Genomic DNA, 27,912 nt, shown 5'->3' on the forward strand with positions numbered 1-27,912 from the left:
AGGCTATTTAAGACACATTTATAAAAAATGGCCTTAGAAAATATGACTGATGTGCACCTGGAGACAAAAAAATGACACTGACATATTTTAAGACATCTCACCGCAAGTTATTTTGAGTTGAGACAGCTCAAACATGCAATTTAATCTTGACTAGCCTTAAACCTTGTTTGTGAAACCAGAGGAGAGATGGTCATGATTAGATTAGGATTTAATTGAAAAAATGTAGGTAACTTAAACGTCATGCTGGAGGGACAGTGACAGCTGAAGGATTAACTCTAAGAGAGTTGTAAAATGAATATTTCCCAAAAACTGGAGTGTTTCATTAACAAAGATGAAAAATACATCAACACTGACTGACAGAAGCTTATTTGTAAAGTATAATAATGCACTGTATGGTGGCAGCTCGCTTACGAGTCGGAGTCGGAGCTTGATTCTCCATCACTGTGGCCTTCAGCCTTCCAGCGCTTCAGTCGGTCGATGAGCTCGGTGAGGTAGGACGTCTTCTTGGCATATTTAACAATGAACTTGTGTTTTAAGAGCTCCTTTGCTGTTGGCCTCTGACAAATGTAGATAATGACACTTTAGTACCTTCATCAATCCACAAATACACCAGTATCAGGTTCACTAAAGCATGGACAGTGAATCACAATCATCAAAAATGATCCGCCTCTACTAAGGGCCTACTCACACTATGCCATCTGTACCGTGCCCAGGCCCTTTCCCAGATCGTTTGAGAAGTGTGAGTGCGCTGAATCGGGCTCAAGCACGGTTCACTTGGCCGGCCCTGGCCCGGTTGGAAGAGGTGTGCCTGAGCGCGGTTAACATGGGCTTTGGCGGGGTACGCTTGTAGTGTGAGTGCAAAACACGCCAAAGCCCAAAACTGAAAGCGAGACGTGACTTTTAAGGGACTGTTTTATATGGATTTATTTATCAATCTTACTGTTCAGTGAACGCAAACTGCCGTAGATTATTAAATACCCAAACTCCTCACTGCACGACAGCTGCACCTTCAGCAGACCTCCTCATTCCTGCAGCACGAGAGCTTTATGATTGTTTATGAGCGCCAAAAGTGGCGGATCTGTTCGGCGAAATATCTGACTGCGTGTCACCGCATCCCTAAGGACTGTTTGCCGAAATATTTGACTGCATGTCACTGCATATCAAACCACTGAAACCATATAACTAGAGAAATCTCCACTGTGCTGCTGAGTGAGAGGGCGCTTCTCACTGAACAGCGCAGCAGCGATGACGTAAGCGTGCCGAGGCCCGTTTGTGGTGTGAGCGTGGACCGTCGGGGGAGACGGGACAAGCGTGCTTTGGCCCGTTTGAGGCAACTGTACATAGTGTGAGTACGGCCTTAGCTATAAAATAAAGCAGCTACATTTATTTTCAATACTTAAATCTATTTTGCATGAAGAAACAACATCACCACTCATCACAAACTGTGTGTGTGTGTGTGTGTGTGTGTGTGTGTGTGTGTGTGTGTGTGTGTGTGTGTGTGTGTGTGTGTGTTGGAGTGCGTTTGTGTGATGTAAAAATGTTTTTATAGCTGGTGGGTCAGAAGTTGTGGCAGAATTCACGCTCAAAATCACCCCAGAGTGGATGAAAACATCCCCAACAGCACACGAGGGTTAATATTGTGTTAAGTAATACTCCTACACCTGAAAGTAATGCCGTGACTGTGCTTACAAAAGCAGGGTCTTTGTTGAGACAGGAGTCGACGAACTCTTTGAAGATCTTGGAGAAGTCTCCGTTCAGGGTGGGCGGTGTGTTTTTAGGGATGTGGAAGAGGACCCTCATTGGGTGCATGTCTGAGTTTGGCGGTTCACCCTTGGCCAGCTCAATAGCCGTGATGCCCAGAGACCAAATATCAGCCTAGCGCAAAACAAACACAACAACAACAAATGTTTAGATTTCTGAATCTTCGCATCTCTGGTGACCTGTATTGCAGACTGCAACTCTACGTTGTTTTCATTGTGTTTCATTTTTTATTTCGACATCAGGGGTGCCCAATCACGTTCCTGAAGATCTACCTTCCTGCAGAGATCAGCTGCAACCTTGATCAAACACTCCTGCCTTTAATAAAAAAGCGCTCCTTCAGATCCTACTTAGTTGGTTTAGTTGTGTTTGATCAGGACTGGAGCTGAACTCTGCAGAAGGCAGATCTCCAGGAACAGGATTGGGCACCCCTGCTTTATACCATTTCTGTTAGTGGTTTGGTCTTGATTGCAATGTTTTTGTAAGACGGCATGGACCAAGGACACCACTATGGGTGGGTCAGAAAGTGAATTTACTGTTTGTTGTACTGTAAATGACATCAGGAGGATTTTGTACAACCTCTCATGTGGAAAGCCAATAAAACATACATCGCTAAAAACAACAACAAATGTGTATATTTTAGATTGACTGCTTGGTTTTATGATTTCAAAAACTATATCTTTTTTATTTATTTATAATAATAATAATTATTATTATTATTAAGCAGAATCTTAAATAACAGCATATACATGATCCAAATGAACATTTAGTTATGCAAGCAACCCTTCTTAAAGGGACAGTTCACCCAAAAATAAAATGGTCAAGTCATCGTTTACTCTCGCTTCTTCAAAACACAGATATTATGCAAAATGCTGGCACTTATTGACTTCCATAGTAATTTATATTTCCTGCTTTTATTTTCAGCATTCTTCAAAATATCTTCTTTAGTGTTCAACAGATAAAAAGAAATTCATAAAGATTTAAAACCACATAAGGGAAAGTAAATGATGGTGATTTCATTTCTGGTTGAAACAACAAATGCTATGAAGACATTAATATTGTTTTAAATGTATAAATATAACATATTCACATGCTCTTTGAAGCTGAGATGAAGCTAGAAATACTCACAAATCTAGCAAGTTTAAAATGTAGTATTTTATTAAGACTTCAATGCTAAAACAGGGCCATGTTGTGTATTTTTGCTATTTAAATTTAAATCGTTAATAATTATAGTTATTAATATTCATATTTTATTAAACTCTAATCTGGACATTTGACGTGAAAACTAAAAGAAAAAAAAAAGAAGTTCACCGTCTGTTAGAAATTCTTAATTTTATATTTTACAATGGTAAAAATGATCGATATCGTATTTTATTTATAAACAAAGCCAGAATCAATCTGCGGACTTTGTTTAGCTATTTCTGCGCAGGATTTTTAAAAATAAATATCTGATTTCTGTAGAATAATTTTGAGAGTTTGAGCTGAAAACTTAAAATAAGTCTAAAAATAAAACTTGTTAACTTTTATGTAAGGTTTAAATTGCATATTCAATCCGCTTGAATTTGTTTGGTACAGCAGTAAAGAAAAAGTTACTTTACTAATTGCATTGCACACAATTAAATATTCAATAATGTCATTATTCTAATATATATATATATATATATATGTATGTATATATATATGTATGTATATATATATATATATATATATATATATATATATATATATATATATATATATATATATATATATATATATAATATAAGCAATATACATTTAGAACTATAATATAACCAAAACAAATATGTTAAAAATTAATAAATATTTATATTTTGCACATTCGAGTAAATAGATGGAGTGCCATGCTCAAGTTATTATTAAAACTCTTATCTCTACAAATGGGTTAAAAAACACTACTTAGCACTTTGAAAACATTGTTAAATTAAAGCTTAATCAGATGGTTTATCATTTTAACACAATAATTTCAGCATTGACATATGTGCATCTGCTACACATGTAGTCACATCACAAGATGAGCAGGACTATGACTGAACCACTTCAGGTCGCATGTCATTTAAGGATCAGCAAAGTTCAGCCAATGTAGACTTTGTTCATCATTTGCATGTGTTTTTAAAGGCTTGTGCTGTGTAAACATATCAAGTGAGTTTAAAGCCTTCAGGCGTTAGACTCCACAGCATTTGCAGCTTTAGGAAATGTTTAATTGCATCTCATTTATATAGAGAGGAGGACTGTGAAGTAGTTCACCTCAGATCTTAAAAATAAAATAAACCGTTTTAAACTGTAGAGCTGTGACTCAGTGCAAGCCAACACACATCAGTGATTCAGCATCTACATTTCATAATGTTAAAGAGGTTTAATATGTATTAATTAGATAGTAACCTTACCATTTTGTTGGAGTGCAGTGAGTGCACTATTCTGTGCTTCTGAATGGCTGTGTTTACATTTCTGTCGTGTTTCGTCTGGTGCAAACAGCCAAATTGCTCACATAGAGTGTTGTTGGGACACGGGGTTACAATGTAATCTGCTCACCTATTGTTTACATTCGTAATATTTACAGGCCTCAACAATAAGGACTGCCTGATGGCCCGGGGCCAGTGTGCGAGATGTTCGGGACAGTAGACAAGATCGTTACTGCCCCGACTGGCCTTGTTACTAAAGTTTCATTTACCTGCGACTATTTCTCAATTGCTTAGTCTTAGAATCGAGAGACCGCTTGTGGTTTTAAGCATTTAAATGCTACATTCTTGGCGATTTCATAAACACCATATTACTTTTCGGTTTCTCTTATGTGATTGGATGTTGTGACCACGTTATTTTTTTCGTAACCTGGCAACAACCAGTAGAGCGAAGAGGCGGCAACACTAAAAGAAAATGTCTGCCTCTAGCGTCTTGGAAGCAAGAACTTAAATTTTGTATGTGGGTACAGCACAACAAACAAAAGTGAAGTGATGTTTTGCACAGTTTGCCATCAATTTGGCAAGTCAACCACATTTTGTTAAATAATTTAGATAATAATAATAATAATAATAAAAAAATACCAGCACATTTTCTATACTGCTCTTTTTCTTTGCTTAACACTTTGAATTTTGCTCGTTATACATTTAGAAACATTTTTAAATTCTACATTTAAATTCTAGATTTGCAGACATTATTTTTGATACATTATTTAAAATATATGGCAATAAAATGCTGTTAACTTTTTTTTTTGGTGGGGCCAGTGAAAATTTTCGGCCAGTAGAAAAAATCCTTAGGTGTTGAACCCTGATTTATATTATTTGCTAATTAATAACCAGCTCATGTGGAACACTGGTTAAAGTGAGCACTGACCTTTGAGTCGTAGGCAGACTGTTGGATGACCTCCGGCGCCATCCAGAACGGTGTGCCCACAAACGTCTCCCTTTTGATCTGCGTGTCCGTCAGCTGACCCGCAACCCCGAAATCTGCCAGCTTCACCTCACCAGACTCAGACAACAACACGTTAGCCGCTGCAACCATGCGAATAGAAGACACAACAGAGAAAACAGTTGAGACGGGAGATAGACAGCGATTCGAAGATCAGCGTTTACAGCAGATCTGAGAGCTGTGGGAAAGTGGAGAATTTTCAGTCCATAATATTGTAGTGACATTACTATAAACCTAGCAACTAAACCAATAGATTTACTATATTTTAGAGATTGGTATACAGGGTCTCTGCAGACATCATAATGTCAAATTTAAGACCTTTTAAGGACCATTAAGTATTAAATTTAAGACCTATATCGCAATATCAAAAATGTGAGAGAAAATGTAAAAGTACAAAATTATTGGTAAAATAAAGTTATTTAAATTAAACAGTAGTAAAGTCAGGTTAAATGCACCATTGAACTACAGAAAAAACAAACATCTTAATGCAGATTTATACTTTCACCTGGCATCGCACAACTCACCAAACGGATTAAGGCTTTTATACTTGACACGTTCACCATTAAGATATTTTTTTTTTAAATGACAGAGAGCAGAGCAGCCAGTGTTTTGAGAGCTCGAAAGCAGTTTTGTCCATGAACAAAGGAAACTGGCGCGTGAGCAGAGATTCACTCTCTCGTATTGCAGCACTCCCGACTTATAAAACTGCGCTTGCGACATTTGTCAGTGAAATAAAGGCATACTCTGCCAGCCGAAATCATGTCGCGCGCACTCAAAGCGAACTTCTGCAAACACAGCCATGATGTCACATTTACCGTGCGCACTGATTTTAATATCAGAAAGCTGATTGGCTATTGCAAGTTGACTTATTTGTAGTTGTAATACCACAAATTACAATTGGACTAGTGAAATAAAGGACTACAACACCCCAAAAACCAAGCAACAACAACAAAAATAATTTAAATGAGCATTAGATGTAGCGTTACATGGACATCGCAAAAACAAGACCTGTGGAAAAAATATTTAAGACCGAGAACAGCAAATTTAAGACTTTTTAAAGCCATAAATTTCGATTTTTTAATTTAAGACTTTTTAATACTTTTTAAGACCCCGCGGGGACCCTGATATAGACATCCAATCTCCACGCTATAATTTACACAAGGGTCTAATCGCTGTCACATTGCTTCAAAATATATTTTCAAAACGAAAGAACGAATTTAAGGGCTCTAAATTGCGACCATTTTGGTCGCATATGCGCCTGAAATTTTATCTATGCAACCTCAAAATATATTTGGGAGCATTTGTGCGAGTGCATAATATTGTTGTGGCGACCAGTTTTTACTGCAAAATGTTCACCACATGCGCAGATTCGGGAGACATTCACGCAGAATGCATCTCTGCACTTGAAACGCGAAACGCAGCGCTCAGGAATGGTTTAGTTGTCATGTCAACTTGCTGCAGTAAACAAAGCCAAGTCCTTAATGCTTGCCCCGCCTTCACGCTCTTCTTATTGGCTCACTGCTCTAGAACTGAACGCGAACGGATTGGTTAATATCAGCTGTCAATCACTCAGTCAATGCCTTCTGGCTTGGGATGGTAGGGGGAGCTACTACCCTGAAAGAGTAAAGCGCAGAAAATGAGAAAAAAAAATAACACTGACAGATTTAGTTTTAGAAACCATGACATCTAAAGCTACAAATAATGACACATCTTACTAGTGATCATGTGCTGAATGTTAATCCACCTACACTTTTCCAAGAGTAGAAGACTTCCATTGGCTTCAAGTCCGCTATGAAAAGTCTGTGGGATGGAGTTTTCAGGTAACTGTTTGCCACATCTAGCACGAGAGCTTCAGTTTAATCCTTCATATAATCGCCAGATGCTGTCCGTCGTGCAAGTGGCAGCTATATGTCAAATGTAACACCACGTACACCAGGGGTGTTTGGGCAGAGGGCCAGATGCAAAAAAAAAAACTGTTGTCCCGGGCCAAATTTTACATACATCACACACACACGCATATATATATATATATATATATACATATATATATATATATATACATATATATATATATACACACACACACACATATATATACATATATATACATATATATATATATATATATATATATATACAYATATATATATATATATATATATATATATATATATATATATATATATATATATATATATATATGCGTGTGTGTGTGTGTTATGGAATTATTTTAATTATTTCAACTGTGTTTCTAGAAAGACTTACGTTTTTAAAATCTTGAATCTTCTCTAGGCAAATTACAGTTGCAACACTCATCAGACACTCCTATATAAATTCTCCTTCAGTGAAGGGTTTCCTGTGCATAACTAGCCAGTGTAGAATTTTCTTGCACTTTATTAGCATGGAAAAACTGCTGTTGTTGAGCTGATAGGGCAGCTGTTAATTGTTTTACTTTTTGATCTCGTTCGGCACCAGTGTAAAAGCTGAAGGCCTGATGTTTTGTTTCATAATGTCTTTTAATATTATATTCCTTCATTACTGTAACTGATTCCTGGCAAATTAAACAGACACAAATTCCGCTGACCTCTGTGAAGAAATATTCTTGGCCCCAACGTGACTAAAATTTCCTGCACTCACTGTTCATTTTCCTTTTTCTTGCTTGTGCCATGGCTCGCCAAAACGTGATAATCAATTATGTTTCCTTTAGTTTGTTCGGTTCGTTTTGCTTCTTAACAGGAACTGCTGCCTAATTGTCATAGCGACACCCGGTGGTTATTTATTGAATTACGTTCATTTTTGTATAGCGGGCCAGATTCTATTAATATTTATAAAAAGCCTCGCGGGCCGCCACAAAACGGATTGCGGGCCGCAGATGGCCCGTAGTTTGGACACCGCTGACGTACACCATCGCAAACAGGCTTGCACTGAGTAAAGTAATATCACTACTCATGAAAAATATTGCTATTAACATGACGTATGCATTTAATAAGGTACAGTATGTCAAAAGCATCAGTGCAATATTAGACAGCACCCGTGAGAACAGCACAGTTATACCGCTAACAGATTCATTCATGTCAAGCAGTGCGTGCAGGGCCGACGAGCGCTCCGTGTATCTTTTGGTTATAAAAATGTATTTTCTTGTGATAACGGGATATCGTTGAGACATATTTTCTTCACGCTTGCATATATATATATATATATATATATATATATATATATATATATATATATATATATATATATATATATATATATATATATAAATTTTTTTTTTTGCTTGTTAGTTTGATAATTGTTGATTTGAAATGCAATAAATATGTTTGTATAAGACTTGTAGTAACGGTGTTTATAATCGGTGGGTGCGACTAAACTTTGTCTGATGCACCTAAATATTTAAAGTTAGGAGCACCGGTACTACCAAACAAAAAGGTCAATTTCGAGCCCTGAATTTGTTAGAAATAACACAAAAACCACCAGTTTGCATTATTTTTGTGAAATATACATGTCCTGTATATTACATGATAGTGTTTTTAGCAACGTGGGACACATATATGCCTGTCAACATCTCAAAAAAGGTGTTTTAGTTTTTCGTTACCCTTTAAATACATACTTATAAAGCAAATAAAGCAAAACAAACAAGCAAGCAGGCAAATAATATTCCCTAATATCCAACTGCATGAAGACCAAACACTAATCAGTGCAGATATTTGGAGACGAAGCAGCCGGAATCACCTCACCCTGGACAACTCAAACAAGTGGAAAAACAAACAGCAGTGGAAAAACAAAGAGGTCACACCCACTCACTCATCCACGCAGACACAAATATTCCTCACACGGAGACAAACGCTCTGCGCACACACACCTTTAATGTCCCTGTGGATTTTCTTCTCCGAGTGCAGGTAGTCCAGACCCTTCAAGATCTCCTTCAGCATGGTGGCGATCTGGTATTCATCAAAGGGCCCAGCTCGCAGCTGCAAAGACATACACACAGAGAAAGACAGACAGACAGAGACCAACAGGTTAAGAGCACATGACAGCAGGATGTTCAGGAGCTGAAAAGGCTCAAATATAAAGTGAGATTTCTCACCAGGTCCAGCGCTGAGCCTCCTCCCAGATACTCCATAATGATCCATAGTTTACTACCCTGAAACAACAACAACAGACTTACACATCAAATCTTCCAGTCTTATTAATGCCATTGCGAACCAATTTGATCCCACCACTCGCAACTGTGACCATGTCTCTTTTTCTTATCTCAAGAAATTATAAACGTTGCTGCGGTTAAATTTGTGTAACTTTTAAAAATGAAAAAAAAAAAAAGATTTATCAATGTCACATCTTATATAACTCCATGCATTTAGGTCATACATGCCAACATTCGGATCATAAAATCTGGGAGATTTTATCTAGGGGTGCATGCATGTGAAGTGAAGATGGAGTTTTCCGGGAGACAGAACAATACGAGAGAAGGGCAGGAGATGGGTCTGAAATACGGGAGACTCACGGGAAAAACGGGAGTGTTGGCAGGTATGATTTAGGCATGTAGACATGGTCAAGACGATCTGCTGCAGTTCAAACCGAGGATCAGAATGAGGAAGAAAGGGGATTTAAGTGACTTTGAACGTGGGATCGTTGTTGGTGCTGGTCTGAGTATTTCAGAAACTGCTGATCTACTGGGATTTTCATGCACAACCATCTCTAGCGTTTACAGAAAATGGTCTGCAAAAGAGGAAATATCCAGTGATGGCTACTTCCAGCAAGATAACATGGTGTAACTGTACAATCACACTGAAAGTCATTCATTTTCAATGAGAGACGGCGGCGAGGAGCGGCGCGGCACGTTTTCTTCAGCGTGGGCGTCAAGGAGAGTTGAAATCAAGTCAACTTTATGGAAGCGAGCTATGATGCGATTCGGCGACAAGCAATCAGAATGAAGACGTCCACCGCTTGATAGGAGTTCAGAGAACACAGACCTGTGAACTTTGGTTCCGACCACAGTTGTTCCCAAGGGTTTAATGATTGCGGTCGCCGGATTTCCAATTATTTACTATGTTTTCTTACAGGAACATGCATTAAATAACTTACTGGCGAGTTACTGATGTTCATTAATGTTATATAAATTTATCTTAAAAAAAGTGGGAATCTCACGCGACGTGACAATACAAAACAGTACTGCTGCTTCAGGATATTTCAGACATATGGACACATATTGGATAAAAAAAGCCACACCACACGCAACTTGATCTTCCATTGTTATATGAATTTGATAAGTGCGCAACATTTTCACGCTAGAAACATGTTTAATGCAGGAATGAAACTGATATGCTGCAACGGCTCCTTTAAATACGAGATAAAGGTAGCGGGTTTTGACGCTCTCGCCGCCGGAGCTGAAGGCAGACAGCGTTGTCACCAGGGCGGCCAGAGCGACATTGGACACTCTCGCTGCTTTCGGTGTGAACGTACAGTAATAAATAATCTCAGACTGGTTTGTTGAACATGACAATGAGTTCGCTGTAGTCGAATGGCCAGAGCTCAATCCAATAGAGCAGCTTTGGGATGTGGTGGAACGGGAGATTGGCATCATGGATGTGCAGCCGACAAAACTGGAGCAACTGTGTGATGCTATCATGTTAATATGGAGCAAAATCTCTGAGGAATATTTCCAGTACCTTGATAAATCTATGCCAAGAAGGATTAAGGCAGTTCTGAGTGTAAAAGCGCGTCTAATTTAGTATTAGTAGGGTGTACCTAATAAAGTGGCCGGTGAGTGTTTTGAAAAAATATGTCATCACTCTTAAAAGTATGTGCCAAGCATTTTTGTGTGTTTGTTTATCCAGATTTGACCAATCAGATGAGGCATTTATCTTCATCTCCACCTCTCCAGCAACCCTAACCTTAACCTAAAGCAGAAAATAAACACTAATGCCAAGAGACAAGAGAGGAAAATGACACCAGCCAATGAGAATCAGGATTTACGGTGAAGTTTCCAGTCATTTTTGCTGTTTTAAAGTCTAAATGTTAAGTAATAAGCTCAGAATAAATCTATTACCTGTTTATTTTAGTATGATAATACTGATAATACATACGTTTTTTTTTAATTGCTGATAAAATAGCATTTTTTAAAGCTATAACATAAGAAGAACACTCAACAACAAGATTGCATATGTTCCCAGTATCGTTCAACCCTAAAATGAACACTCAATGTGCCATCAATGTGTACACACACACACACACACACACACACACACACACACACACACACACACACACACACACACACACACACACACACACACACATACACACAAAGAGGCCAGACAAAATCTATGAGCATACGTTCTGGCTGGCAGGCTTCCAGAAATACAGGTATTGTGACATAGCACAAAGGGTTTGGTCATGAATCATCGGTGGCATCAAATCTTTGCAGGCAAACAACTTCAAAACTCGCCATTAAAATCATCCCCAGACATCTTTTGTGTTCATTTCCATCTAAAGTCAGTCATGCGTACTGCGCATGTGCTGGAGTCGCACACAGTGATGACGATATGATAATACTGCAGTACTTCATCTTCAAATTACAGCCGATGCCAAGCGTTTTACAAACAGGAGCACCGCAACTCAGAGCAGAACATATTTCAGGGCTGTGAGTTAAAGCTGCACAATATATCGGTTTAGGCACCAATATCGTAATGTGAGCATCCGCAATATTCGCATCTGCAATGTTGAGTTGGAAAAACAGCTGACCAGGAGCCACAGAACAGGAGAGTCACTGCAGAGTTCAACTATAACTGAGTGTGTGTGTTTCTTCTGTGCTTTTTATTTAAGGAGGACAATGAAAAGTGAGGAAAAAAGGAATTATAAATATATATATATATATTAGTGGTGGGCGTTAACGAGCTGCGTTAACACAAGACACTTATAGCGCGCTAAAAAATAAAATCTATTCTCAAATAGCTGGGTCTATTTTACGCAAGCTATGATGACTTTCACCTTGATATTTTAGCGCGGATGTATCCCTGACCGTTGAGCTGTCTGACAAAAAAGTGCTCTCTGAATCAAATCAGCAGGATGCCTGACTTTAAAGGTACTAACCGCTTAGCATATTATCTTTGGACGTGGATTCAAAGCCATGTCTCCTGTAATCGCAAAGGCACGCACCGCGTCACAACAGCAGACAACCCACTAGTTCATGTCATTCGCCAGTTAGTCGGTGTTTGGCCTGCGGGCTGCAGGAATTACATTTATTACTAAGCCATACTTACATGCTATTTCAGAGTGAATATTCAGAGTAGCGGTAAACAGTATAGGAAGGCCATCATTGGTCAGAAATGAACCAATGTAAATATAAAAGCAACTTCAGCAGGTTAGGCGAAATAGGCCTGTTTAGTAATGTTTGGTTGTTTAACTAAATAAAAATCTACATTATCGATGCTGTAAAAGGACTTTATAAAACTAAAAATAGTCACATCAATCTTTCACCGGGAGATTTCAGTGGCTGAACAACACGTCTGTGCATATAAGTAGGCCCACTCGGAATCTGCGCGCGCAGAATTCCGCAGATTTCTGCAGATGTCAAGCCCATCATTAATTCTGTTTATTTACTTGAGTAAATGTGTGTAAATCTATATTTATTCAGTTTTTTAATTAATTACAGCAATATTATTGACCAATATAAAAATGTTCATCTGATTTATGCACAATGCAGTTTTTACAGTATTATTTTCTGTCTTTTAGTAGATATATTATATGAGAGACTGGCTTTGTTTACCAAATAAAGCGCATCTAATTGGATTTGCAATTTACACATTGAATAAAAGTTAAAAAGGCATTACTTTTTATTTAACATATTAAGGTTTTAGTTATGATACTCATAAAATAATTCCGCAGATATCCACAGTTTTTTTACCAAAATTCTCTGCAGAAATAGCAAAAAACTTCCGCAGATTCCGCCTGGCCCTGCATATAAGCCATTCATAACACAATCTAACATAAGCTTAGCCTGACTAAAACAGTTTTAAAACAGAACATCACCTGTCTATCAGTAATACTTCAGCGTGCAAAACTAACTCCAATACTGATTCAGGATTCTCAAAAGTTTCAATTCAGCATTTGATTTCACCGCATCTGTGATTGTCTTGTGAACGTGCGGCGCTCATGCAGGCATGCACATGCGAATGGCAGATCGGCATGAACAGATGTGCAGAAGTCCGAATGTACATTTGCTGACAGACAGTTTTAGCTACTTATCGGAATTATGGGAAATGTCGGCCCGACTCTATTTAATTGGATGAACATTTTTTTAGTTTTATGCCTTACCCAGAATATAAAAATGCATATAAATGCATTTAGATCATTTACTGTAATCCATACTATTAGACTGTGAAGAGACTTTCAACCAGCACAACAACACATGTTTCTGAAGACAATCACATACTGCACCTTTAACTGCAGTTTGACAGTTTAATTTGAACTCATTTCATTCGTGCCCCCGTTACAAACTGGGCTATTAGATGCAAATAAAGAGTAATGACTGGAGAGAGTGTTCTGGAATTTAATAACGAACGTCAAATAGAAAGAAAAAAACCTCTGCATTTCGTGGGATTCCCCCCAATGTGTAAAGTGCTTTGAGTGTCTAAAAAAGCATTAAATAAATTTAAGGAATTATCATTATTATTAATCATAAAGCATCTCTGCTTGAATGGACTCCAAATTGTTTAGCGATTTTTTTTCGCAATATAACAATTAATACATAAAGAACTTCTTAAATGCAATTACAACTCATACCCATTGTGCCCCTTTTTACAATTAAAATATGTCTGATGTCCCTAGAGTGTGTACGTAAAGTTTCAGCTCAAAATACCACACATATAATGTTTTATAACTCTTTGAATCGGACCCTTTTACGCTTTGATAAAAATAGTGGCGTTTTGGTGACTGTCGCTTTAAATTCAAACAAGATTGTGCTCTATTCAGAAGCAGGTGGAGAAACGGGTGCCTGTGTGTCAGCACATTGGCAGACTCAAGAACAAGGCTAACGTCCTATGCTAATGAGGGAGAGGTTGCTAGTGGGCGGGGCTTTTTGATGACATGTACAAAGGGAGAATGTCAAGCCAAGTGTTTCTGCAGACTGTTTTTATCTAGTCTAATTACATAAAATACAATTAATACATTTTTACCATTACAAGCTGGTTATATGCACATACTGCTGCCACCCAACTGTGTTTAAACCCCTTATAAAAGTGACTTTTGCATAATAGGTCCCCTTTTAACATATGTGAAACAAGTCAATCCATACCTTTAGGTAAGAGCCGTAGTATTTGGTGACGTGAGGACTATCACACTGGCTGAGGACTGTGATCTCCTGCTGGATGTCTTCGATTTCATCTTCTGCTTCCTCCAGATCGATGGTCTTGATGGCCACTACGTTCTGAGTCTGCCGGTCGATACCTTTAAACACCTCACCGAACGACCCCTTGCCGATACGGTCCAGTTTCGTGAACAGCTCCTCAGGATCTGTTCGACTGTTCTGGAACACAAAAGAAAATGATAGGAGAAACTAGTTACGTCACTGCTGGAATTCGGTACCAATTGGTCCTGAAATATTAAAAATTTAAATTTACCGCTAACATTTGAGCGCTGTTGAGTGCGTTCGTAAACAGCGCTGAGTTGCCGTTGTGTTCACATGCTCAACAGAATTGACTGTGATTGGCCATGAAGGTCATCAGTTCACCAAACTCACTGCTGTTTACTGAATCGAAACACAGATACAGCAATTTAAAGTCACATCGATCAGCTGGTTTGTCTATAAGCTGACAAACGAGTGATCCGCTGATGAATCGTGGCTTTAAAACACTTTTAGTGTTCCTGTATCTCTTTTGACACTCAGTAAACAGAGGTGAGTTCGGTGAACCGTCACAGCCAATCACTGTCATTTCAGTTGAGCACGTGAACACAATGGCAAATCAGCGCGGCCAGTTTGGAATAAAAATTACAACAGAACAACAGCACGGATAAATAACCTTAGACAGAATGAATTAAAATATTAAGGTTAAAAAAATTTAAAGTTAAAATAAAATATATTCATACACATTTAGTTTTTATTTAAAGTAGGGTAATGCAAAAATTAATACCCCACAACAAAAACTACCTGGCGAGGCAGTGGCGCGGTAGGTAGTGCTGTCGCCCTACAGCAAGAAGGTCGCTGGTTCGAACCTCGGCTCAGTTGGCGTTTCTGTGTAGAGTTTGCATGTTCTCCCTGCCTTCGCGTGGGTTTCCTCCGGGTGCTCTGGTTTCCCCCACAGTCCAAAGACATGTGGTACAGGTGAATTGGGTAGGCTAAATTGTCCGTGGTGTATGAGTGTGTGTGTGAATGTGTGTGTGGATGTTTCCCAGAGATGGGTTGCGGCTGGAAGGGCATCCGCTGTGTAAAAACTTGCTGGATAAAGTTGCGGTTCATTCCGCTGTGGCGACCCCAGATTAATAAAGGGACTAGAAAATGAATGAATGAATGAACAGAAACTACCTTATCTAGTTTGTATGCATGATTTCTAATGACAGCACCAAGACTTCTAGGCATTGAATGAACAAAATGGCTTCATTTTGCAACATATATCTTATATTCCTCTAAAATGACCCCTCTTTTAGAGCTGCTCAGAGATGCTCAACTTAATGTCTCATCAGAATTCCCCATGTGTTTAATTGGATTCAGATGAGAAGATGTATTTATAATAATATAATATATTAACATAGATGTTTATGTGTGTGTGCATATTATTAGTTTCTGCATTTATTCATTCATTTTCTTTTCAGCTTAGTCCCTTCATTAATCTAGGGTCGCCACAGTGGAATGAACCGCCAACTTATCCAGCATATTTTTTACGCAGTGGATGCCCTTTCAGCTGCAACCCATCCCTGGATATTATCCATACCAACTCATTCACACTCACACACTACAGACAATTTGGCTTACCCAATTCACCTGTACCTCATGTATTTGGACTGTGGGGGAAATCGGAGCACCCGAAGGAAACCCAAGCGCACACTGGGAGAACATGCAAACTCTTCACAGAAACACCAACTGACCCAGCCGAGGCTTGAACCAGCGACCTTCTTGCTGTGAGGTGACAGCACTACCTACTGCACCACCGCGTCACCTTATTTATTTATATTATATACATTTATATATGATTTTATATATAGAGCTTTAAGAATATACGATAATGGACACAATGAGAACATTTACAAGGACCCCAATACACTGATTGTAATACGATTATGACAATGCATATAATAAATGTAATTTAATCACACGTCTGCGATACGTATATGGGGTATATGCCGAAGCATGCTAATAGGACTTTTAATTTGCCAGTAACCTGGGTTTAGCTCTTTCGGCGAAGTGAATGCCAATGCAAAAACCGGCCCGTTTAAGGTCTGTTTTCTTTAAAAATCAGCGATCTCCACTAGCTGAGTGATATCCGATTTAATGGGTCTCAGATTGTATAAAAAGCACTGCATTAAATTACATTTTCCCCGCCATATCTTTATAATATGAGCATTTATTTTACCCTAGTATATTCAATGGAGCTTCTGCGTTAGCCTGCCGATTCTGACAGGCGCGTGCGAGTAAACAGCTTTTTGTCTCGTTTTACGCTTGAGCAACCAAATAAATGCTAAAGTTTATTTAACTGAATGTATTTTAATGACATTACAACATCGATGCTGTATGAGGGACCGTATAAAATGGAAAAAAGTTCACAATAACAGGTCACCTGAAGTGTATCAGCATGGGAACAGCACTAGCTCGGCATATACCCTATTGCACACACATATCATGATAATTTTGTGATATATTGTGCAGCGCAGCCCAACTAATATTGTAAACAGTGGAAACAGTGTAGGTTTTTCATATTTATGTAGTCTAGACAACAATATGTTTTGTAATATTTTAATCCTTTATATATATCCTATATATATTCTTATAGTATACTATATATCCTTAATATTTTATTTTTTTATATATGTAAAGATATTTGCGTATTGCTCTACATCTTGTGTGTATTAAGCAGTGTGTAACTCTGCGCTGGACTTTAGACCTGGTTTATTTTGGTCTATTGAAAAATCTATTATAGTTTCTCAAAATAGCGACGCGCCAGCAGTGCGCCTCAGAACGCCTTCCTTTTTAGAGCAGAACGCCTATGGGCGCACATATGAGCGCTAATGCATTTGCTATTTAAACAGCGTAGCGCAACGCCTCAAAACCACTCTTGCGCCAAGCTGAAACTAGCAAACAAGTATTGCGCCGCGCTTTGCGCCGGGTGTATAATAGGGCCCAATGTGTTTTTTGTAGTAAAAGGCACCAGTATTGGTAGTAAGAATTTTGCAAACTGCTTATGTCTATTCTAGAGCTCGGAGATAAAAAGTCAAAAAGTCAATTAGCAAAAAAAAAAAATATTCCTGACATCACACGCTGCCAAAGATTAAATTTTGGGAAGAGATGGCATCAGGAAACAGTTGGGAATTACTTTAGAAAACCAGCGTGATCTGGTGATGAGGCATTATTTATAGCATTTAAATTATAGTCCCTCCTGCTTTCACTTCTCATTGTAACGGAGGGAGCAATTCGATTGTGAATGAATCTCCATCATGAATGACTCGTTCACTTAGCCATATAATACAAGCCAATAATACAAGTTTCTGGCACCGCAGCATCTTGTTGTAATATTTCATTTACATTGATTGCTTATTTTATAAAAAAAAAAAACTAGCATAAGCCGAGTGTTTATTGTGAGTTGGTGCTACTTTGCCTTATGGTCGGTGCAGTAAGAGACTGCATTATCATCAATAGTTGTTGAGTTCGTAACATGCAAAAACAGAAAAAATGAAACCTTACCTATGAAATGTTCTGTCTTTGAGATTTGTTTTCTTTGTTTGCTCATTACTACACTCCAGCATCTTCACATTGGCTTAAGTCTTGACTTGTGCGGTTGAATGACATTTGCCCTGGGAGCACTGTACAAATGCGGTGGTGCTATTATTGACGCATGCTCAGGCTCCATATGCGATATTTAGTGTATATATCTATGGCCTTAAATGGACTTCAGTGCTTCTGCACTAACACAGTTGATTCAAAAGTTGCCTAGCAACATAAAAAGTGCAAAGCACAGCTCTTTTTTTAAAGTCAACCAATAAGGCAGCATGGCGAGCTTCACGTTTTCAAAACTCAAAAGCAGATTCTGTGTGATCGACGCCATAATGCATCCTGCTTCACTGCCTGCGTCCTTCAGATAAACCCCTGTGCACAAACCGCGACGTTAATGACAGGGCTATCTGTATGCTAACAAGCTCACAAGGGGGTGTGTATGTACCCCCACAAGATTTATCAGCTGGATGCATTTCCTTCACTGAGGGCTTTCAAACGCATGAAACAGCAGAAAGGCAGATCCCCTCAGGGACTGCAGAAAAGCATTTGGGATAATGCACAAGGGTACAAACTGCATGACACGACAAGCTTTCATCCGAGTGTGCTGTTCCTGTCCGGCTGACTCAGGTGCAAACCATGGTAAAACAGAGACGGAAACACCCAGACTCTACGCCCAGGACTATGACACTCCTTCACGGCGCTATTAAAACATCACTTGAATGAATGGACAACTGTGTGGCCATTTTAATAGGACAAGACTGGGGAAAACTCACTAAATAAACACTCCAAAGGCACGTCACAAGTGTTACATTAATGAGCAAACCTCTGCATAATGATTAACAATACAACCAGGAATGTACTTTTCTGCTTAGTTGTCACAGCAGAGTAGTCACTGAGAATGTGTGTGTGTGTGTGTGTGTGTGTGTATTCAGTGCTATGCATGTGAGAGCTCAGTTGTTTTCTCTTATATGGTGAAATTTCAAAATGACCCATTAGTGAGGACATTTCACTTGACCTCACTGTTAATAAGGCTTACAAATCAGCACAGGTTATTATTTGCATGTTGTCTGTGAGGGTTAGGGAAGGGTTAGGCCATAGACAATGTCACGTACCTGAAATAAAACCACTGAAAGTCTACATAAGTCATCACAAAGATAGGAAAGAAATGTGTGTTTGAGTGTGTTTTTGTGACATTAGACACAAATTAGTATAATAACATGGTTTGACACGGTATTACAGGAGAAGGTGACTTACGAGGACACTGCTCATGTCCCCATTTTTCCAAATCCTACAACATTAGATTCCCCCCCCCCCCCCCCCCCTTTACCACAGATAAACAGAAAAATACAAACATTTATTCTCACATAATTAGTCATGATTAATCATTATTAAGCAGGACTAGTTTGTATAGTATAAACACTATTACGCCTATGAAATGTCCCCACAATTCCCTAAAACCAACTTCTCTGTGTGTTTTTCTACATGAAGAAGCATCTGCCTGGCCGTGGTGTTCTGCATCAGTGACTTTTCTGTTTGTTGTCAAAAAAATGTAGAGGTGAAGCCCTGATCTTCAACCCCAAATAACACTAAATAATGTTAGTATAATAAAAATAAAATATGGTTTATAGCGTTTTTCAAGTGCCGAAATGTGATTAACTGCGGCTAACTTCATCCACAATAAAAATGTATAACTTTTATAATTGTTTTGTATTATTTAAATTTACTAAACATATGTGCATACTGTGTGTATTTTTGTGCATTTAAATATATGCATGACTGAATTGCATATATTTGTTTGTTATATATAATATATTATTATTTACACAAAACAGTTATGTCAGGGAAGTAATTTAATCTACATTATCTTTTTTAAAATATATTTCCCCTTAAATATTTCCAAGATATAGCCTATGTCATTCATTAGTCTATGCGTTTTACTTGACCTGTTATGGTTAGTAATGTAACTCTAATGTGTTTCTATAAATTGGGCACGAAAACAACAAATAAGAACTTGTGGCTTATATGAAGGGCAAAGGCCTCTAGATTACGCTTATTTTACCCAAATAAAATATGATCATGCCTTGATATTTAATGATTTCATTAGGACAGTAAGGTCTGACTCTGCTTAAACAAAAGTCTCATCACTGAACAGAAATAATGTCCAGTATAGAATATAAAGTCCTGCTGCAGTGGAGACAGAATGAATATTGTGTCTGACTCCATCATGAGCTTGGAGGACTGCATCCATACATCTCTGACATGACTCAAATCACTGATTAATAAAGTCATCTGGAATGACAAAGAAAGCGTTCAGCAGGACTCCCAGAGCTCATCAACTCTTTTGATTCATCTTCAACGCCTCCTCCTTCATCTTACCCCAGACATGCTCAATAATGTTCATGTCTGGTGACTGGGCTGGCCAATCCTGGAGCAGCTTGACCTTCTTTGCTTTCAGGAGCTTTGATGTGGAGGCTGAAGTATGAGCAGGAGCGCTATCCTGCTGGAGAATTGTCCCTCTCCTGTGGTTTGTAATGTAATGTGCAGCACAGATGTCTTGATACCTCAGGCTGTTGATGTTGATCATCCACTCTGCAGATCTCTCGCACGCCCCCATACTGAATGTAACCCCAAACCATGATTTCTCCTTCACCAAACTTGACTGATTTCTGTGAATCTTGGGTTCATGATGCTTCCAGTAGGTCTTCTGCAGTATTTGTGATGATTTGGATGCAGATCAACACATGATCCATCAGAAAAATGTACCTTCTGACACACTTTTCCAAATGATCAACTAGAAGTCAAGTTATTATATCTTGCCCCCTGTTTAAGCAGTCATACCCTACTGTCCTAATTAAATCATTAAAAATCAAGGCATGATCATATTTTATTTTAATATATAAATAAATAATGTTAATTTAGATGTTTTTGCCCTTAATATCAACCACTTCTTCTGATACCAAATGATCAACTAGAAGTCAAGTTATTATTTGCTGTTCCTAAAACTTGTATAGTCATTGGCTGCTAATATGATTTATGATGATAGAATAGTACTTTTCTGAAATGATATTACTAAGGAGAAATTCTGAATATGTGTATGTAAAACCAACTTTACCCCAATATCATCATCATCATTAAACAATTCATGACTGAGGATGAAATCTTCTATGGATAGTAAGAACAGATGCTTTTCTTGTCAACAACATTCTTATGCTCCACTTAATAAAAAATGCTGACATTTTACAGCACAATTGTATTAATTAATTTACAATGCACTTATAAATTTCACAGTATTACTGGCAACCAAAATTGCCAGTCAAAATTTTACAGCAATGTTTTAGAGTTTGGTAAAAAAAAAAAAAAATTATATATATATACACATATATACATATATACATATATATACATATATATATATATATATATATATATATATATATATATATATGGCTGATTCCAGCGTTATGGACGTGACATTTGCAGTGAAAATTCAAAACATAAATTCGCAGAGAAAGTATACGTTAACATTATATTAACAAAGCAGGACTGCTTCCTGCTTTGCTACTGTTCGGACGTCTTTGCCTACTGCTCCGCTCCTTGCACTCCTGCTTTTTTATTTTATAATCTAATTTTAACTTGAGCCTATCAGCACAGTGCTCAAGCGAAACAGCTTGAAGATCAACATCGAATCTACAAACTTTCTGGAGTACAACTTTACTTTTATTTAGAGGAATTATCGTCTAAACAATCCTCCCGCTACCAGCTGCTTTCATTCCTGAGACGGGAAAACACGGCTGTGAAAATGGCTCTGGATCATATTGATTTGGAAACTCACTGCTGCACCAACTGCCATAAACTTTTACAAAAGATTGCAGTTCTTGAAACAAAGTTACTTGCGATCCAACCAGAACTGTCGAATTACACAGGACCGGTTCATCGTGGAGCCTCACAGCATTCAGCCGGTAAGCCCTATAAATCTACTCCAGCTACTGTTTTGAGAACAGAAAAACAGATTGAAACTGTTGAAAATCAGCGTGAACTATGGCATAAACAAGGTGTGAGACCAAAGGGTACTCGTGGGGTCAGATCACGAAGGTCATACGCTGCTGCATTAGCGTTCTCTACCCCAAATACAGCTCGGACTCAAATACAGCTTCAGAACAGATATGAAGTTTTGAGTAATATGGGTGAAGAATCCCCAAATGCAGTTAGACAGAGATCGCATGACTCAGCAATTAACTTTGCTCTGAACAGAGGCTCAAGGCCGACTAGACAGCGGCATTCTGCTCGGATCGCAACAGAGATAAGAACATTGATTGTTGGAGACTCAATAATCAAAAATTTTAGGAGCAGAGATACCATGACATACTGCTTTCCTCATGCTACAGTTTCTGATATAAATAAAGAACTTGAGAACATATTAAGGAAACATGAGACTGCAAAACGGATTATTATCCATGTGGGGAAGAATGATATTCGGAAGGAGCAGTCAGAACTGCTCAAGAAAGATTTCTGTGAGCTTTTGGAAACAGTTGAAAGATTTAAAATTCAGCCGTTCATCAGTGGACCACTCCCTGCAAGAGGGACAAATATGTTTTCAAGGCTCCTTGGTCTAAATGCATGGCTGCAGAAAACATGTAACATGAAAAGACTGAATTTCATCGACAACTTCAATCTCTTCTGGAACCAAAGACAGCTGTTTACATCAGACGGCCTTCATCCAAACAAGCTTGGTGCAAAAGTGCTGAAAGACAACATCCTCTTCTCCCTCCATCATCCATCAGCTGTGTATGCCACTGAACTGAATGACACACACACACCTAGCAAATGTCCGGATGACCACAGGACTTCAAATCAGCTCCTGAGTGGACTTGTGGCTAACGCATCCTACAAGGACAGAGATAACACCACGCAGCCACAACAACCGCCGATAACGGACAAACTGCCGTCTGCGCCCTGCACACTGAGCTCAACACAGGCAGACTGTGATGCATCAGAACAGCATCAAGTCTCAGCACTCATTGATGATCCCCAGGAAAACAGCCAGGTAAACAGATCTCAGCAGCCAGAAACCCCAGACCCACAGCCTCTGTCACCGGACACGTTCTCATTGTCATCTTGCTCGCCTCTCTTGGATTTTTCAAAAAAGATGGAGGAACTTGTGTGTGCTGGAACTAAACTCTCACACTCCATTGCTGCTAGCCCCCAGTTAGCAACCAAAAGTCAGCAAGCCACACGCCCATCTCTAAGCCCACCTCGCCCTACACCTAGGAGAGGCCTCAGGTCTTTGCGACAGCGCCAGGTCCCAAAAAACACCTCATCTTTAGCTGGTGAACTTAAAAACTGCCATTGATGTGTCTCGGGGGCCTGCTTAGATAACAGTGTCTTTATCAGATGTTTACAGAACAAGCAGGAACCCAGTGTGTCTGTAGCTTTCTCTACGCAGATATGTGTCTTATTACGTGACAGAAAACCAAAGACTCTTTCAGACCGTATAGCAAATCATTCAAATCTGGTGTCTATTAAATGTATATCTGAGACTTCTGTAGTGAAAACGACTAAAACTGTTAAGTTAGCACTTCTAAACATTCGATCACTCAATAATAAGTCACTTTTAGTCAATGATTTTATCAACACAAATTGCCTTGATTTTATGCTTTTAAATGAAACTTGGCTAGATGACAGTTGTAGCGCAGCAGTTCTGAATGAAGCAGCTCCTTTAAACTTTGACTTTTTGAGTGTTTGCAGAGTTAATAGGAGAGGTGGAGGCATCGCTGCCCTGTTTAAAGATGTGTATGAATGTAAACAAGTGTCATTTGGTGACTATCTGTCTTTTGAATATCTGAGTATAGCACTAAAAGGGTCTCCACGCATCTTACTGATCATTATCTACAGACCTCCAAAATATTCTCCAGCTTTTATTGAGGATTTTACAGAGCTGTTATCAATAGTAACATCTGAATATGATTATTTTAGTATTGCTGGGGATTTTAATATTCACATTGATAATCCAGAAATCAATGCTGTAAAAGATCTGATGACTGTTTTTAGCACTTTTGATCTGACTCAGCATGTTCAAGGACCCACACACAATCGTGGACACACCCTTGATCTACTTATAACTAAGGGTTTACACATTTCATCGACTGCTGTTAAGGATGTGGCACTATCTGATCATTTCTGTATTTTTTTTGATATATTGATCACTCCATCTCCAGATCACAGATCTGTCTCTGTCAAAAAGAGATGCATAAATGAGAACACCAGTGAGCAGTTTATGAAGGCCATATCGCTGGCACCAAGTATATCTGCAGACTCTGTTGATTCTCTCCTTGATTTGTTTAATTCTAAAATTGAAAATGTAATAAATCACATCGCTCCTGTTAAAGTTAGGAAGAGAACTGGCAAAGAGAGAGTCCCTTGGAGAAACTCAAGAGCAGTCCAAATGAAGAAAAGACAATGCAGGAAAGCTGAGCGTATGTGGAGAAAGACGAAACTAGTAGTCCATTATAATATCTATAAAGACAGTCTTCAGGCTTTTAATGTGGAACTAAAAACTGCTAGACAGACTTTCTTTTCAAACCTTATAAACAACAATGTAAATAATGCTCGCACACTCTTTGCAACAGTAGAGAGACTCACAAACCCCCCCAGTCGGATTCCCAGTGAGCTCCTCTCTGAAAGCAAATGTAATGAGTTTGCTCATTTCTTCACTGATAAGATTAATAATATCAGAAAGGCAATCAGCTCATCCAATCAGCCAAGTTGTGTCGATATCAAACAAGCTCAACCACAACTTGAGAAGTCAGACAGTATGTCTGACTTCATGGCAATTAACGGTAAAATCTTAGAAGAGATTGTGCAAGTTATGAAAACATCAACCTGCAGTCTTGACACGCTCCCCACATCATTCTTCAAAACGGTGTTTACCTGTTTAGAAATGGATCTCCTAAAAGTGGTAAATGCTTCACTTCTCTCAGGGATTTTTCCAAACTCACTTAAAACTGCAGTTGTTAAACCCCTCTTGAAGAAGAGCAACCTGGATAACACCCTATTGAGCAATTACAGGCCAATCTCAAATCTCCCTTTCATTGGCAAAATCATTGAAAAAGTTGTTTTTAACCAGGTTAACAAGTTCTTAAACTTCAGGGGGTGTTTAGACAATTTTCAATCTGGTTTCAGAGCACATCACAGTACAGAGAGCGCTCTTATAAAGATAATCAATGATATACGCCTAAATACAGATTCAGGTAAAATAACAGTGCTGGTATTGTTGGATCTCAGTGCTGCATTTGACACTGTCGATCACAGCATACTTCTGGATAGGCTGGAAAACTGGGTTGGGCTGTCTGGGACAGTCCTCAAATGGTTCAGATCTTACCTTGAAGGGAGAGGTTACTATGTCAGTTTAGGTGATCATAGGTCGAGGTGGACACCCATGACATGTGGAGTCCCACAAGGCTCGATTCTGGCACCTCTCCTGTTCAACCTTTACATGCTCCCTCTGAGCCAAATAATGAGAAAGAATCAAATATCCTACCACAGCTATGCTGATGACACTCAGATCTACCTAGCCTTACTGCCTAATGACTACAGCCCCATTGACACCCTCTGCCAATGCATTGATGAAATTAAAAATTGGATGTGCCAAAATTTTCTTCAGTTAAACAAAGAGAAAACTGAAGTCATTGCGTTTGGGAACAGAGATGAGGTTCTCAAGGTGAATGCGTACCTTGGCTCTAAAGGTCAAACGACAAAAAATAAGGTCAAGAATCTTGGTGTGACTCTGGAGTCAGATCTGAGTTTCAACAGTCATGTCAAAGCAGTTAGTAAATCAGCATACTATCATCTCAAAAACATAGCAAGAATCAGATGCTTTGTTTCCAGTGAAGACTTAGAGAAACTTGTTCATGCTTTTATCAGCAGCAGGGTGGATTACTGTAATGGACTCCTCACTGGCCTTCCCAAAAAGACAGTCAGACACTTGCAGCTCATCCAGAATGCTGCAGCCAGAATTCTGACCAGAAGCAGGAAATCAGAGCACATCACACCTGTCCTCAGGTCTCTACACTGGCTGCCAGTTACATTCAGAATAGATTTTAAAGTATTATTACTGGTCTATAAATCACTAAATGGCCAAGGACCTCAATACATTACAGATATGCTCACTGAATACAAACCTAACAGATCACTCAGATCTTTAGGATCATATAAACTAGAAGTTCCAAGAGTTCAGTCTAAGCAGGGTGAATCTGCCTTCAGCCACTATGCCCCTCGCTGCTGGAATCAGCTTCCAGAAATGATCAGATGTGCTCCAACATTAGGCATGTTCAAATCAAGACTGAAAACACATCTGTTTAGCTGTGCCTTTACTGAATGAGCACTGTGCTGCGTCCGACAGATCGCACTATTATGTTTTTCGTTTTCTTTTTCATTCTTTTATAACCTATTTTAACTCATTTAATTTGTTTTTATCTGTTTTTAATAATTTTTATTGTCTGCATTTTATGTTCCTAAACTTGTCTTTTTTTATTCCTGTTTATGTAAAGCACTTTGAATTGCCACTGTGTATGAAATGTGCTATATAAATAAACTTGCCTTGCCTTGCCTTGCCTTGCCTATATTGAAAAATCTGTTTATATTTTCCAAAACAACTAACCACAGAGTTATGGGATCAAAAAAATTCAATCTGTGAACATTTTTATACTTTAAATGAGGAAAATAAACAAGCGTTATGGATGTGACAAAAAAAGCCTGCAAGTTTACAGTATACAACATATTTCGTAGAAATTCTGTGAATTAAACTGCACAACCCAAAATAAATAATGCTCAACAAAAGGATAAGAGTTGGCTCTTTATAGAACAAAACTGATTGATTTTATTTTATTTTGACATTTTTGCATTTTTGAGGGAGAAGCTTTGTTATGGATGTGACACTTTTTCGTTATGGATGTGACGGATGTGAAATTGCCATTTGTTTGACTTTGGTAAATCAAATATAATAGTTTGAAAACATTGACAGAGACATTTTTAAGTATTTTTAAAGTACTGTAAAACACTTGCCTGCGCAAAAAATGTAGAAACGGTTTCGCTATTTTGGTGAAAACATTTTTCTTTTCATGGCAAGGTTGACATTTTCATGGAATTGCTCATATATATATATATACATATATATATATATATATATATATATATATATATATATATATATATATATATATATATATATATATATATATATATATATAATTTTTTTTTCATTATCTTCAGAGCTTTTATTTGGGAAAGAATCTAAACAACGTTTTGAGGCTTTTATAGTGAGATTCTTTCCCAAATAAAAACTCTGAAGATAATGAAAACAAAAAGTACAATTAATCTTTGATAGAAAAGCATAAAGTACAAGAAAGCACCGAGCACTTTTAGTTTATTTTATTATATTTATTATTTTACTTAATTATTAATGCATGTTATTTGCACCTGTTTTGTTTTGTAATGTGAAGATGTTCATTACAGATGTACAATACAATATGATCCAAAAAATAAAACCAAATTATGATTGAGGTTAAGTTTTATATTTCACACTTCATTCAGACTTTCTCCTAATAATATAATTTCAGAAAAGTAAGTAAATTCTAACAGGGTATTTACAGGAATCAGAGATTGAAATTCAATACCTTTTAAGACCTTTTTTTAAGACTCTGTATACATTCACCACTTCAGGTTTCAACCAGTAACATTGCTGACATTTTAGCTTGCAGTATATTTACTAAACACTGATTGCAAGAAACAAATCCTCAACTAAAACTGTATTT

The 27,912-nt window shown here is 38.1% G+C and overlaps 2 protein-coding genes across 6 annotated transcripts in view; one reads left to right on the forward strand and one right to left on the reverse strand.

Annotated features, from left to right (window-relative positions):
• frmd7 (FERM domain containing 7) overlaps positions 1 to 11,647 on the forward strand; it is a 38,890-nt gene extending 27,243 nt beyond the window's left edge. For 4 of the 5 annotated variants that reach the window (XM_073934979.1, XM_073934972.1, XM_073934981.1 and 1 more), the window contains one exon: positions 11,019 to 11,284. In XM_073934979.1, coding sequence (XP_073791080.1) covers positions 11,019 to 11,024 — 6 coding nt within the window. In that variant the 3' untranslated portion in view covers positions 11,025 to 11,284. Of the gene's footprint in view, positions 1 to 11,018 lie in introns of all 5 variants that reach the window. The other variant, XR_012396589.1, reaches the window with a different exon arrangement.
• Positions 1 to 27,912, reverse strand: part of stk26 (serine/threonine protein kinase 26) — a 37,237-nt gene that overhangs the window by 7,286 nt on the left and 2,039 nt on the right. Inside the window, 6 exon segments of the mRNA NM_001127477.1 lie at positions 412 to 557; positions 1,690 to 1,875; positions 5,107 to 5,264; positions 9,044 to 9,152; positions 9,269 to 9,325; positions 14,477 to 14,707. Coding sequence (NP_001120949.1) covers positions 412 to 557; positions 1,690 to 1,875; positions 5,107 to 5,264; positions 9,044 to 9,152; positions 9,269 to 9,325; positions 14,477 to 14,707 — 887 coding nt within the window.

This window comes from Danio rerio, chromosome 21, assembly GCF_049306965.1.
Source record: "Danio rerio strain Tuebingen ecotype United States chromosome 21, GRCz12tu, whole genome shotgun sequence".
NCBI classification, from domain to species: Eukaryota; Metazoa; Chordata; class Actinopteri; order Cypriniformes; family Danionidae; genus Danio; species Danio rerio.